The 14,399-nt window shown below is 38.9% G+C and overlaps 1 protein-coding gene and 1 long non-coding RNA gene across 2 annotated transcripts; both read left to right on the top strand.

Moving 5' to 3' along the window:
* The first annotated feature begins 4,589 nt into the window (after window positions 1-4,589).
* On the top strand, window positions 4,590-7,100 carry LOC113060312 (uncharacterized). Its single transcript, XR_003278223.1, has 2 exons — window positions 4,590-4,761; window positions 6,723-7,100. It is a non-coding gene; the product is annotated as an uncharacterized LOC113060312 (long non-coding RNA).
* Window positions 7,101-9,121: 2,021 nt separating this feature from the next.
* Window positions 9,122-14,175, top strand: LOC113060377 (gap junction delta-2 protein-like). The gene is made up of 2 exons (XM_026229238.1): window positions 9,122-9,814; window positions 10,854-14,175. Exons 1-2 carry the CDS (start codon window positions 9,744-9,746, stop codon window positions 11,710-11,712), a joined length of 930 nt encoding a protein of 309 aa, XP_026085023.1. The 5' UTR covers window positions 9,122-9,743; the 3' UTR covers window positions 11,713-14,175.
* Window positions 14,176-14,399: the final 224 nt, after the last annotated feature.

Below are 14,399 nucleotides of genomic sequence, written 5' to 3'. Positions count from 1 at the left end.
TCATTTTTGTTTTCTTTGCGCTCAAAATAGTATTCTTGTAGCATTGCAAAACTGAAGTTGAACCACTGATGTCACATGGATTATTTTACCGATGTCCTCACTATGTTTCTGTGTCTGGTGACGTTTCAGTTGTGTTGCTGTCTATGCAGGGTCAGAGAGCTCTCAGATTTCATCAAAAATATCTTAATTTGTGTTCCAAATGAACGAAGGTCTTACGGGTTTTGAATGATATGAGGGTGAGTAATTAATAACGGATTTTCATTTTGGGCTGAACTAAACTTTCAATAGTGTGTTAGTGGTTTTAATATAACACTGATCCACAGATCTGTTCTAGGAAGTGACTGATGTTTTCTGTCTTCTCTCAGAGATGTGCGGTGTCTGGTTGTGGCCATGTCTCATGCGATGCTCGGCCTCTACATATTTGTTCGAGTGTTTCTTTTCCAGAACTGCTATGAGCTGATGCCAGCCTTTAGCCAGCTGAGCACCCGACCCCTGCAGGTGCACATCCAGCCCCATGAATACTGCAGCTGTGTGAGTACCGCCAGCACCTCACATCTCAAGGTTGTCTGTCTTACATCTGGGCTCTTGTCTTGCTTGAGAAAATAGGAATTTCAGAAATCAATCAGTAAAAAAAAATAAATAAATTCAATTAAAACTTAAAAGAAAAAAAGGTTATCCACTATTAGTGTCACCTTGAGGAACTGCAAAAATAAAGCATATTGCTACTAGGTTTAGGCACACCAAAGGTGGACACAATCTAGACTTAATCATCAGTAAGGGTCTAAACATTTTCATCCATTGTTATTAAGGACATAGGCCTATCTGATCAATTCTGTATTTTCTTTGATATTTTGATGTCTGCTACAAATGAATCTAGATCGGTCTCTCAGAAGGAGATGCATTAACAAGAACACTGTGCTGTTTATGGAGGCTATATCTTTAACACCAAGCATTTCTGGTGACTCTGTTGATATTCTCCTTGATTGCTTCTACTCAAAAGTTAAGAATGTTATTGATGATATTGCTCCAATAATAGTCAGTAAGAAAACAGACAGAAATCAGTTTGGAGAAGATCAACAGCAGTTCAAACTATGAAAAGACAATGCAGAAAAGCAGAGCGGATGTGGCAGAAGACAAAACTTTAAATTCACTATATCATCTATAAAGACAGCCTTCATGCTTTTAATGTGAAACTAGCTACAGCTAGACAGAATTTATTCTCAAACCTTATAAACAGTAACTTAAATAACACTTTTACTCTTTTTGCCACTGTTGAGAGACTGACAAACCCCCAAGTCAGATTCCCTGTGAGATGCTCTCAGACAGCAAATGCAATGAGTTTGCTTCCTTCTTTTCTGAGAAGATCATCAATATCAGGAAGGCGATTAGCACATCCTCAAGTAATGCAGAGGTCAGACAGATTCGGCCACAATATCAAAAATATACTATGTCTATTTTTGAAGCAATTGATAGCAAAATTCTGGAAGACATAGTGCAGCACCTAAAATCATCAACCTGCTATCTTGACACACTTCCCACATCTTTTCTCAAAAGTGTGCTTAACTGCTTAGAAGCAGATCTTTTAGAAGAGGTGAACGTCTCACTTCTTTCTGGGACATTTCCAAACTCCTTAAAAACTGCAGTTGTTAAGCTCCTCCTGAAAAAGAGCAATCTTGATAACACCATTTTGAGCAATTTTAGACCAATATCTAATCTTCCTTTTTTACGGCAAAATTATAGAAAAGGTAATTTTTAATCAGCTGAACAAATACTTAAACTCAAATGGATACCTGGACAAATTTCAATCTGTTTTTCTACCGCATCACAGCACAGAGACAGCACTCATTAAGATAATAAATGATATTCGCTTAAATTGTGACTCTGGCAAAATATTGGTGCTGGTATTACTAGATCTTAGTGCTGTGTTTGACACTGTCGATAATAACATACTACTAGAGAGACTGGAAAACTGGGTCAGGCTTTCTGGGATGGTACTCAAATGGTTCAGGTCATACTTAGAAGGGAGAGGCTATTATGTGAGTCTAGGAGAGCATAAATCTAAATGGACGTCCATGACATGCGGAGTCCCACAAGGCTCAATTCTTGCACCACTCTTGTTTAGCCTGTATATGCTCCCACTAAGTCAAATAATGAGAAAGAACCAAATTGCCTATCACAGCTATGCTGATGATACCCAGATTTACCTAGCCTTATCTCCAAATGACTACAGCCCCATTGACTCCCTCTGCCAATGCATTGATGAAATTAATAGTTGGATGTGCCAGAACTTTCTTCAGTTAAATAAGGAAAAAACTGAAGTCATTGCATTTGGAAACAAAGATGAAGTGTTCAAACGACTCTAGGGTTCAAACAACTAAAAATCAAGTCAGGAATCTTGGTGTGATTCTGGAGACAGACCTTAGTTTCAGTAGTCATGTCAAAGCAGTAACTAAATCAGCATACTATCATTTAAAAAAAAATGCAAGAATTAGATGTTTTGTTTCCAGCCAAGACTTGGAGAAACTTGTTCATGCCTTTATCACCAGCAGGGTGGACTATTTTAATGGGCTCCTCAAAAAGAGCATTAGACAGATGCAGCTCACCCAGAACACTGCTGCCAGGATTCTGACTAAAACCAGAAAATCTGAGCATATCACACCAGTCCTCAGGTCCTTACACTGGCTTCCAGTTACGTTTAGGATTGATTTGAAGGTACTTTTACTCGTATGTAAGTCACTAAATGACCTAGGACCGAAATATATTTCAGATATGATTACTGAATATAAACCTAACAGAGCACTCAGATCTCTAGGATCGAGTCAGTTAGAAATACCAAGGGTTCACACAAAACAAGGGGAGTCCGCCTTTAGTTACTATGCCACCCGCAGCTGGAATCAGCTTCCAGAAGAGATCAGATGTGCTAAAACACTAGTCGCATTTAAATCTAGACTCAAAACTCATCTGTTTAGTTGTGCATTTATTGAATGAGCACTGTGCAATATCCAAACTGATTGCACTATATTTTCACTGTTTTTTTTTTTTTTTTTTTTAATCTAAAATCATTTTCTAACTGTTTTAAATTCATTTTAAACAAGTAATTTTGTAATAATTTTTTGTAAGTTTTAAAATTGCTTGTTTTATTCTTGTTCATGATTATTTTACTTTCTTTTATGTAAAGCGCTTTGAATTACCATTGTGTACAAAATGTGCTATATAAATAAACTTGCCTTGCCTAGAAAATAAAGCAGCTCATTACCAAACAACATTGTTTGAAGGTCACGCATCCTAAAGAATATGTAGAGGTATTCTATAATCATAATTCTCCAGAATGATTTCAACTGAGAATTTTCCACTGATCCGGAGTTAGCATGTATGATTATCATGTTAATGAGGTCAAACTTGGTTTTTGAAAACAAGTATTAAGAAAAAAAGTGTCAATTTTGAATTTGTTGTCTACTACCGCAGTTCTAAAAAACAATTATCTAATTCACACATTATGTTAGATTCGCGGCTTCTGCAACAACAGCTCCTGGATCCTCCTCGTCAGCTGTTGAGCTCACAGGAGCCCAGAGGCTGATGAAGAGCATCCAGAGACTCAGACGGCTGACAGCCGCTGAGGAAGAGGACGGACAGGTGAAAATGGAGGATCAGAAAGATGGGGAAAAGCAGGAGCAGGGTCATACTAAAATGGCTGGACACCCAGGCAGAGATTGTGACAGTGGAGACATTGAGCAGGATGGAGAGGCCTAGAGAAGCTCACTCATAGATGCCTGATGTTTTTTAGATTCTTATTGTCCACGAACATTGAGTGTTGAATGTTCTTTTACCTTTTGTAACAGGAGTTTTGTAATAAAATGTAATTAAAACTGCACTCTTTTAAGCCATGCTTTTTATTTCTCTAACAACAATGGCATGATTTCACGGTCAGGGCATAGATTAAGACAGGTTTAGGCCATAGTTCAATTAGGACACTGAATTTTAAGATCAGTCAGTGCAAAGTTTCTTTCAGTTGAAACAGCTCAGACTTGTAGTTTAGTCTGGGACTAAGTTTAAGCCTTTTCTGTGGAACCAGGGGTATATTTTCCCTTAAAATCTTATTGTTTTGTATCCAAGAGCCAGTTTTCCATTAGACACCATCATTCTGAAATGTGATATTAGTATTTTTGATTTAGTATTATATAGTTTATTATATATATATATATATATATATATATATATATATATATATATATATATATATATATATATATATATATATGCATACTATACAAATATACATATTTTTCCATTTAGTACATTTGTTTTTCTTTTAATTTTAATTTTAATTTTTACATATCTACATATTTTAAGAAGTCTTTGTTTTAATAGATTTAAATGAAAATTAGATTTTTTTTAATTAATGCTTTTTTTTTAAGTACTTAAATGATAAATGATGTTTGTAAAATTTGTGGAAAAGCAAGTTTAGCTATTTGTATATATTTTTATGGTTTTAGTTTTAGCTGATGGTAAAATCCCTGTCCTGTAAATGCTGAACTTGAGCACATGTCTGAGTTTAGATCACATGAATGTGTTGGTTGTGTAACTGGTGAAAGACGTCCGTTCTCACTCGTCTGTCTCCAGCTGTCCTGAGCGCTGTCAGAGCTGTGACTGACTGCTGGGAACTCAACTGCTTCAGCTTCATCAGGTCTATCGTGTCTGTCAGCAGGAACTCCTGGAAACATTAACAGAGCTTTCAAGAAGAATTTATTACGCAACTCAACAGTAAGCCCTTTCATTTTCATAAGTTCATGACTAACCGTGTTTGCTCAGTAACAACAGGATGAGCTAAATATAAATCCAAGTGTAAAGTGGGTTTGAAGTGTTTTATTTGTTGTTTCTTCAGCTTTGCAGAATGTTTTTTGGTCTCATTAATAGCTGGACATTTAAAGCAAAGTCACACAAGATTGCGCCATTCCAGAGCAGAACATAATGACAGCAGCGTGAGACTGATGATGTGATTTCCTCAGACCAGCTGTGGTTTTTATTGTCAGTTGTTGTAGTAGACAGACAGCACGCTGATCACATGGCTTCTGGTTTGTTAAAAAGCACATTTTTATGAACTTTGCTTTTAATGCCATTCATTTTGACTTTATTTTATTATTATCAGTGTGCCTAAAAGTCAAGTTAAATTGAAACATGATTTTTAATTATAATTTATAATTATGAAATAACCTGTCACTGGTGTTGTTGTTGTTTCCCTCAGATCCATTTTCAGAAATAAACTTTAGGTCCAAGAAGAACATTTAACATTAGCATTAAAGGAATAGTTCACCTTCAGTTGCTGGACCCTATTAACATACATAGTGTTTTTTTTTTTGTTTTTTTGTTTTTTAAGGAAGTCAGTGGGGATCAGTGAACCATCCCTTTAAGATTTCAAGATTTCTAGTTGTCACATACATGAACACATCGGATACAACTTAAATGTAAACCTGGTCAGCATTGTGCATTAGATATATATAGTAGGTTAAAAAAGGTAACAGCAAAATCAACTGAATCCTGACTATGACTCAACTGAATGACTATGACGATAATATAGCATTCAAAAATGTTATAATTAAGTTTAATTATGTCATTTTCCACTATACGTATGCACAGAACTGAAATGAAAGGAAACGTTATGGGTATGATAATTAGATGAACTAGCTAGCTAGTTGGCTAACTCATACAAATATAAAAAAATTAGCCTTTATTTTGTTCCCTTTGCTGTCTGTCAGACTAACTTAGGCATTTAATATTGCTCATATTTCTCTGTGTTGTAATAAGTACTTATCAGTTGTGGGAGTAGCTCATGGTCTCTTCAATAGACTGTTTTAACAGATCACTCATAAAATACCTACATGGCACTTCAACATCTCCATTTATTTATTTTCACAATTTATTTACTACTTATGTTAATACTTATCAGTATTTATGTTATGTTATGTTATGTTATGTTATGTTATGGTAAAGTTTTGGGGGGTGGGGGTAAGGTCTAAATGCTCTGCAGTGAATGGGTGCCGTCAGAATGAGAGTCCAAACAGCTGATAAAAACATCACAATAATCCACAGCACTACAGTCCATCAGTGAACATATGGAGAAGACAGAAGCTGAATCAACTTCATCATTGAAACATTTTTACCTTAAAACCGTTGCCTCTGGACAAAATCCGAGTCCATAATCCATAACGCTTCTTCCAGTGAAACAGTTTGAAGTTAAATTAATTGTAATTTTGTTTCGTACAAAAACAGCTTCTCCAGATGTTCACTGATGGACTGGAGTGGTGTGGATTATTGTGATGTTTTTATCAGCTGTTTGGACTCTCATTCTGATGGCACCCATTCACTGCAGAGCATCCATTGATGAGACACTGATACAATGCTACATTTCTACAAATCTGATAAAGAAAAAAACTCATCTACATCTTGAATAACCTGAGAGTGAGTAGATTTCAGAAAATGTTCGATTTTCCTTTAAGGGAGTGATGCATCAGATCTTACTCTCTCCTAATTACTGCTTTCATTAGCACTGCAAATGTTGGAGCGATGTATTAATATTCTGAAGGCAGGAGTGTGTTAACATCCTAATCATAAACCAAATTACTTTTCTGGAGAGCAATGCTGCTTGGTAAAGTTTATGCACTGACAAAAAAAAGAGTAGTGTGTGAAAGACATGTTAAAAAGCTCTGTGTCTTTTGCTCCTGCAGCAGAGGATGTCGTGTGGTTCATGTTTCTGGGGCATCGTCTGGCTTCTGGTGCTGCTGGTTCTCGGCTGGCCCTTGAGCATTATGCTGGGGGGTCTGTACGGCCTCATCGCCCCTCTCACCGTCTGCGTCGGTCTGGACCGGCTGGCCGACCTGCTGATGGAGGGGGCCAATCTGGGCCGAAAGTGTGCCCTGAACATGAGGCATGGCAAAGCACTGTGCTGAGACCACGAGCTCTTCAGCTCACTGCCAAGAAGAGTCCACAGTGTCCACGTCTTTTCATTTAAGCAGTGTACTGTTTTAAACCCTTAGCAAAAACTTCCTCTCTGTATCTGTTCCTCTTAGGCCATTTGAACATGAGAAATTAAAATACTCTTTCAGTATTCGGCTGCTGATGTCTGTGTTTATATTACAGGACAAGTTTTCTAGGCAAAACCATCAGTTCCAGGCACTGAAACTGCAGAAGTAGAAGTTTGTATCAACACATTATTCCGTTTAAATCAGTGTCAACAATAATGTGTATTGTCATGTCAAATATGAATAGAACCCTTACATTTACATTATTGACAGATTAATGAATAAACTGATTTTAAGATTTTCAGCTCCATGTATGGCAGCATAACTAAAACCAAAAGCATAAAAAACAATTTTGTTACTTTAATTAAAATAATGTACTAAAATACCTAAAACTAGGGGTGTGGTTTTTTTCTCTCTCTCTTTCGCTCTTAAGTGTTATAAGTACTAAGTGATGCTCTAAGGGGAAAGGTTTTTTTAGGAGGGATGAATGATGAAGAAATGGTACATATGCACTGACAATAGTGATCATCTCTGATGAATATTAAAGTGGAAATGTTGCTCTTTTAAAATCCAGTGGCAGGTTATGGGACATATTTAGTCTCATGCCTGAAGAATGCCTCTTTCCTCTGGGGGTTCAGCATATGAGAGGGAATATGAGTTCACTCTGGATTGTGTTGAGTTTGGATGGAGGCAGTAACTGGAGACTTAGATTAGTGAGACTTCAGGAACCACGAGGAACTGTAGAGCCACGCAATGAAAGCAGAGAGACCTTCAGAGCTCTAGTGGTGCCCTCTGCAGGACCAGAGCATGTGCACAGCCTCTCCTTCTGTGTGTGTGTGTGTGTGTCTTTCTCTTTTTTCCTCTCAGCAGTCCTGAGGGGAACCTTCACCAGCCAAAATTGCCTGGTTTTAATTTCAAGTTTGTGCTGGCAGCGTGGGCCGTATACACAGGGCTGCCTCGCAGTGTGCAGCGGAGGAAGCACATTTGACAGTCGCTGTGGTTGGACTGGTCTTCTAAATATTTCATTTGTGTATTAGATCAGGGACGGAAAAAGGCCTGAATGCCTCGCTGTGCTTCTGCCATATGTGATGAACCCCACACTGCTTTTCTCATTTAACCCTCACACGTACAGAACTACCCTCCTGACTGTGCATGTCCATTTTCTTTAAAAAAAATGCATTTGTTTTATTCAGCAGTGACTGTATGAAAAACACCAGTAAGCATTTCAGCTTATTCATTGACTTCAATGATATATGAACTAAGCAAATCACTCAGAATTGAGGGAATACTCTTTTTCTTAGCTTGTAACATATTGAACCAGTTCATCACCATTTTTTCGTGCATAGTCAGTTTTTCATTGAATATTCCAAGGTAGATTCATGATGTGAGCAAGCTGTTCTCTCTCGTGCTGAGCTGTTCATCTTCCCCTCTTCCTGATGTCAGAAGGGGGCCGGTGTTGAAACTTGACATTTATATTTTAGTAAGGAAGAATGTAATCTCCAGTCTATTTCTGCTGGTAATTTTGCATAAAGATGATTTTTTTTTCTTTATGCACACTTTATGCATTATTGGCAATGACAATGAAATCAATGTTTTCATCCATCAGCATCACACTAGTTTGCATTTTGGGTGAGACTATCTGTTTGTGTGGCTGGTGGGAGAGAGTGTTTTTACGAAACCCATTTGAAAATAGTCATTATTTTTGCTGTGCAATTTGGTGTGTCACTTGTTCTTCCAGACTTCACTTTTCGCTGGGGTCAATGCAACGTGGTGTCTCCATCTAGCCTACTAAAATCACTCAAATAATGAATGAGACCACAGCAATACATATTCATGAAAGGTCATTCACTAAAAAAAAATAAAAAATAAATAAGAATTCATCCAATTAAAAAAATTATATTTAAAAAAAATAACTTGCCCTTCAAAATATTCATTTCAACCATCTATACTTAAACTTTTTTTTAGCAGATGTAATGACCAAGATTACAATAAAATTTTTGAATTCAAATATTTAAGATTATCCAAATGCCCTTAACTAACCCTTGTTAATCAAATTAGCACATTGTCTTTAAAGAAAGTGTCCTATCAAAGCAAGTGGCAATAAGTTGGTTTGGTGGATCTGCGCATGTCTACGGGCGTTCGATGGGCGGGGCCAAAAGTGTCTTTACCCTTAACAGAGAATCAGCTGACATTTTCACCTCACTGTATCGCTGCTGCTTCGTGTGAACAGGGCGGAGCCGAAGGTCCTCGTTGTACTCAAGGACATTTGCTCTCCAACAGCCGTGTCGCCTTTCAAAATACACAGCAACAAGTATGAGACTCAAGTCCAATAAATAAAACAAGGTGGAAGTCACCTCCGCTCTCCTCACCATGACAAGAGTTCACCATCACCGGACCGAATCTGGCTACATTCCCAGGGTATGAACATCGCACATATGAAACCGCGTTTTGGCAGCTCGAGATAAAGCCCCATATGACGCAGCAGGGCTCTCCACGGCACTGATGCCATATTAAAGCCCGCCGCCCTCCACCCACACCATCAATCTGATGTGGAGATCGAAGATAGGAGGGCTCACATGACTCCACTCCAGTCTGGAAGACGAGGAGAAGTGTGGCATCTTCCAGCATCAGCACTGCCACAGCTGGCGCAGCTCATAACGGCGGACAGTAGGAGGAAATATTCACGCTTTTCCCTGGATTTGGAGCAGAGTCTGCGGATGAGCAGCGATGGGGGAATGGACCATACTAGAGAGGCTCTTGGAGGCTGCTGTCCAGCAGCACTCCACTATGATCGGAAGGTAAGAGCTAATGTAGCCGAAATTCAGCTCGTTTCAAGTTTTGGAGAAAATAATACGTTTTTTATCATTGCCAACGGCATTAGTGGCCAATTTCACCCTTTAAATTACAGTATAAAATGTGGATGACCAACAAACTAGGCATACCAAAAAATATTCGGGTGGTACATATATTCAGCATATTATGTTTATATATATATATATATATATATATATATATATATATATATATATATATATATATTTTTTTTTTTTTTTTTTTTGTCTCATTTAAAGCCACGTTTGAACGCAGAGCGATGCCAGTTGTGCACAAAAATGTCACCCATTCAAATAGCGTAGAAAATAAAATGAAACACATACACACAAACATGTACACAACACATTTGTAAAATATCCCAATACTGAACGACTGAAATGTGACTGAAATGCATCGTTCACTGGTTGCAAACGCGTCTGTATTTATTTAGCTCCCTTACTAACCCACTCCCATTAGTAAACCTGCCACTTACACATTTATTTTTATTCGTTTTTTTATTGCTTTATTTAAAGCCACCTTTTGAGGCAAAGTGATGCTTTTTGCCAACTGTGCGCAAAAACAAAACAAACAAACAAAAATAAAAAATAAAATAAAACGATTATTTATACACAATAGAAAATGAAGGGAAACATATGCCAAAACAAGTTACGTAGTATTTTTGTATGTAAAATATAAAGGAGCATGTTTTAAGTGAAACTAAAGTAAAATCATTCAGTGGTCGAGAATGCACCACATTTTCAGGGCTAGGCATCACCCTAACCTTATTACTTTTTTTCCGATTTATTTGTGTTTGTTTTGTATTTTATTTATTGCTTATTTAATGGTTGTTGTCAAAATTGCAGAAATACAGTATCAAACGTGACATACCAAGTGCTATCTGCATAATCCATACGCTGCATTCAGTGATAGCGAAATGAAGCGAAGCCCGGTTTCAGCACTGGACAGCTCCCTGCAGCTCAAGCTCCTATATTGACACATTTATTTTTCGGTGTGCTTTTTCTTTAGGATCCTGCTCACTGTGGTGGTGATCTTCCGGATCCTAATCGTAGCTATAGTGGGAGAGACAGTGTATGATGATGAGCAGACCATGTTTGTCTGTAACGCCTTACAGCCGGGCTGCAACCAGGCGTGCTACGACAAAGCGTTCCCCATATCTCACATCAGATATTGGGTTTTCCAGATCATAATGGTCTGTACGCCGAGTTTGTGCTTCATCACGTACTCGGTCCATCAGTCGGCCAAGCAAAAGGAGCGACGTTACTCAACAGCCACCGTCCTGCTCACACTGGATAATAAGGAGCAGGAGTCCCTAAAACGAGAGGAGGCCAAGAACCAAAAGATCAAGAACACCATCATGAACGGAGTAATGCATAACACGGAGAACAACACAAAAGAAGCCGAGCCCGACTGTCTGGAGCCCAAAGAAATGGACAGGTCGGGCAAGAAACCGGCCAAGTCCAAAATGCGACGGCAGGAGGGCATTTCCAGGTTTTACATCATCCAGGTGGTATTCAGAAACGCTCTGGAAATTGGCTTTCTGGTGGGCCAGTATTTCTTGTACGGATTCAACGTGCCCGCCGTGTATGAGTGCGATCGATACCCGTGCATCAAAGAGGTGGAGTGCTACGTGTCCAGACCAACGGAGAAAACCGTGTTTCTCGTCTTCATGTTCGCGGTCAGTGGCTTTTGCGTGGTCCTCAATCTGGCCGAGCTCAATCACTTGGGCTGGAGGAAGATCAAAGCGGCTGTGAGGGGCGTGAGGGCCCGCAGGAAGTCCATCTATGAGATACGGAACAAGGATTTGCCCAGGATGAGTATGCCCAATTTCGGCCGCACTCAGTCCAGTGACTCCGCCTACGTGTAACGGGTGTGTAACGAGAACCAGAAGTCCGCGCGCCGCCGAGTTCGAGACCGTGGACGAGTCCAGTCGCCACGTAAGGTTCATGAATTGCAAGAACACGGGGTAGGACTTTTTTGTTACTGTTTTAAAGACTCCATTGGAAACTATGGACGACAAACACGTTTGTAAAGCAGTTCACTACTGTATGATGCAACTTTTTATGCAACGTTTGTACTCTGAGACGTACACACAGTGCAAATGCTGATACCTGAATGCGTATTGCCTCTCTGTAAGCTGCGGTGACACTTGACATGACACTGTCCTGTTGCACACAATGCATGCTATATGATTTATTACAGTAAAGCGGCTCCACGACAACTGCTGTGCCATGAGCAATGACATGTGATGAGTAACCGAACAAGCTGCTCTCTTGTACTTGAAGGGAGTAAATGCGTCTTGCACTAAAAAAATGAAGTGATGCTGACGTAATATCGCACATCGGGAGTCTCGACACAACATTCATGTATCAAACACTTTCGTTTCTGCTATGGTTTCTTTCTTTTTGGTTGCCTGTACCACACCATTGACCTTAACGTAGGCTATGTGATGAGCTCCATTGCAAATCTTATTTCGTGTGTGTGTGTGTGTGTGTGAGCAGGTTGAATTTGCTGCAAACGATTAAAGTCTATGATGATTTTCTTTTTTTAACACCTAAGCGCCCTCTGCTTTCGTGAAGTTTTTTTTTTTCTCGCGTTTAAGTGTAATCAAGTGCCATACTTGTATATAAATATATGCATATATACATATAAAATATATTCTGAAGAATATAACCATATCCATAAAGCAGATTTATTGCTTGAATTATGCTTCATGCGTCTAGACTTGCTTTAGCTCTATTTGTTGTAAATGAACTGAAAATGGCATAATGCATTCTTCTTTCTCTTTCAATTCGAAAAAAAGGCCAGATGGACAAAAAGCGCTGGTCTTTTCTACAGAGGACAGCTATCTTTTTTTGCTAACAAATGACACAACAATGTTTCAGCAGTGTTTTGTGCTCTGGTGTTGGTTTTTCAGTTCCAGCAATATCTGTAAGCCGAATAATTTGTTTTAGGATTCATGTACTATTAAAGCCCATGCCTGCTGTATCTCTTCCACTCTCGATGACAATGCAAGTGTGTTTAAACAGGTGTGTGCTTTCATTATAAAATGGTTTAAGGCCTTGTTCAGAAACAATTTCTGGTGCATTATTGTTTAATGTCTGATCATTAAGATGTCATTTTGTTTCTCCTCTTTGAATGGTTCTTTATGGTTATGCCACCATATATCTATGACAAGCAAAGACATTCTCTGCATTTCTGAGCTTGAAGGGAAAGTATTGCATGTTTAAGAACTTATATTCAAGAGAATCTGGACAATTTTAGGGGATGAAATATATGCGGCATTTGCTCAAGTATTGATATGTCACCCCAGCCCCTCTATAGATTAAGAACTGACACATCTTCAAGGTCACCAAGGATAAAAAACAGTTTGTGATGGACGGTCTCGGATCAAACCTGACATGACGACCCTGGGGAAGATGGACATTTGGTGTCATGAGAGGGGTGGGCGGTGGGGATGGGAACAAAATGGCTTGGCTGTACAGAGCAATCTTCCCTTTTCTTTCAGTAATTCCTCTTTCCTTGGATAAACATTCCAGGGCTTCTGAGATTTTTACACTTTAGTGGTCCTTACTGAGAAACAGAAGACCAGAGCCGAAAGACTCTACTGGACCTGACAGAGCAAAGCTTAAATAAAACATGAACTGGTATCTCTCTTGCCTTATATGTACTGCAGTTTCCCCTCCCTCCCTCCCTCCCTCACCATCTCACATTCTCTCATGCATTTTCTGCAAGAGCTGACCTGGTGTTTTTACAGCTCCACATAAATGACAAAATGATTGGGTTATGTATGAATGTAATTCTGCATGGTCTGATGTGTCATACATCATGTGAGAGGTCAGGCGATGTGGTCACATCCACGTGTGCTGCAAACTCACAGAAGGATAGACTCTTGAGATGCACTGTGCACGCTGAGATGTCTCCACTGCAGTTAAAACCAGCAAAAAAATGTCTTGTTTGCAGGCCTGAGGTGACCAAATGCATTAGCATGGGATGCCATTACTGCAGGTACACAAATCAAGAGATCTGTAGGGTTTTTTCTTTTTTTTTTTTTTCTTTTTAGGAGGCGATTCTCCCCGGAGCTTCATCATCTTATAGAAAATGATGGTATGATCGTGTAATGTCGCAGTAACTCATATACATTGTAATTTTTCATTCTGAACAATTTGCACATTGATAAAAAGGGCCTTGCATGAAGTGAACGCAGAAAATGCCGGGCTGTTCCTTTCTGTGGCTCCAGTCCTTGTGGTCTTGAGGATGGTACATGTGTAAACTGAATGAAATTAAGATGGATGATATACTGTGAATTAAATCCACTTCTTAACAAGGATGGTGATACAAGTGATGGGCCTAATCTTTTTTTTTTTTTTTTTTGCCGTGCACACACACACACACACACACATTAACACATTAACACATTAACACTCACACACACACAAACACACTTGTGCCGCTCCTCTGAGAATTAATTGAACTGCATTGTACTGGAAGGGCTGTGCTGAAACTCTGCAATGCACAACTGCTCTCACCTGCACATCACTGAACATGGACACT

This window comes from Carassius auratus, chromosome 42 (assembly GCF_003368295.1).
Source record: "Carassius auratus strain Wakin chromosome 42, ASM336829v1, whole genome shotgun sequence".
NCBI classification, from domain to species: domain Eukaryota; kingdom Metazoa; phylum Chordata; class Actinopteri; order Cypriniformes; family Cyprinidae; genus Carassius; species Carassius auratus.
This window is presented reverse-complemented; position numbering and strand designations above follow the sequence as displayed.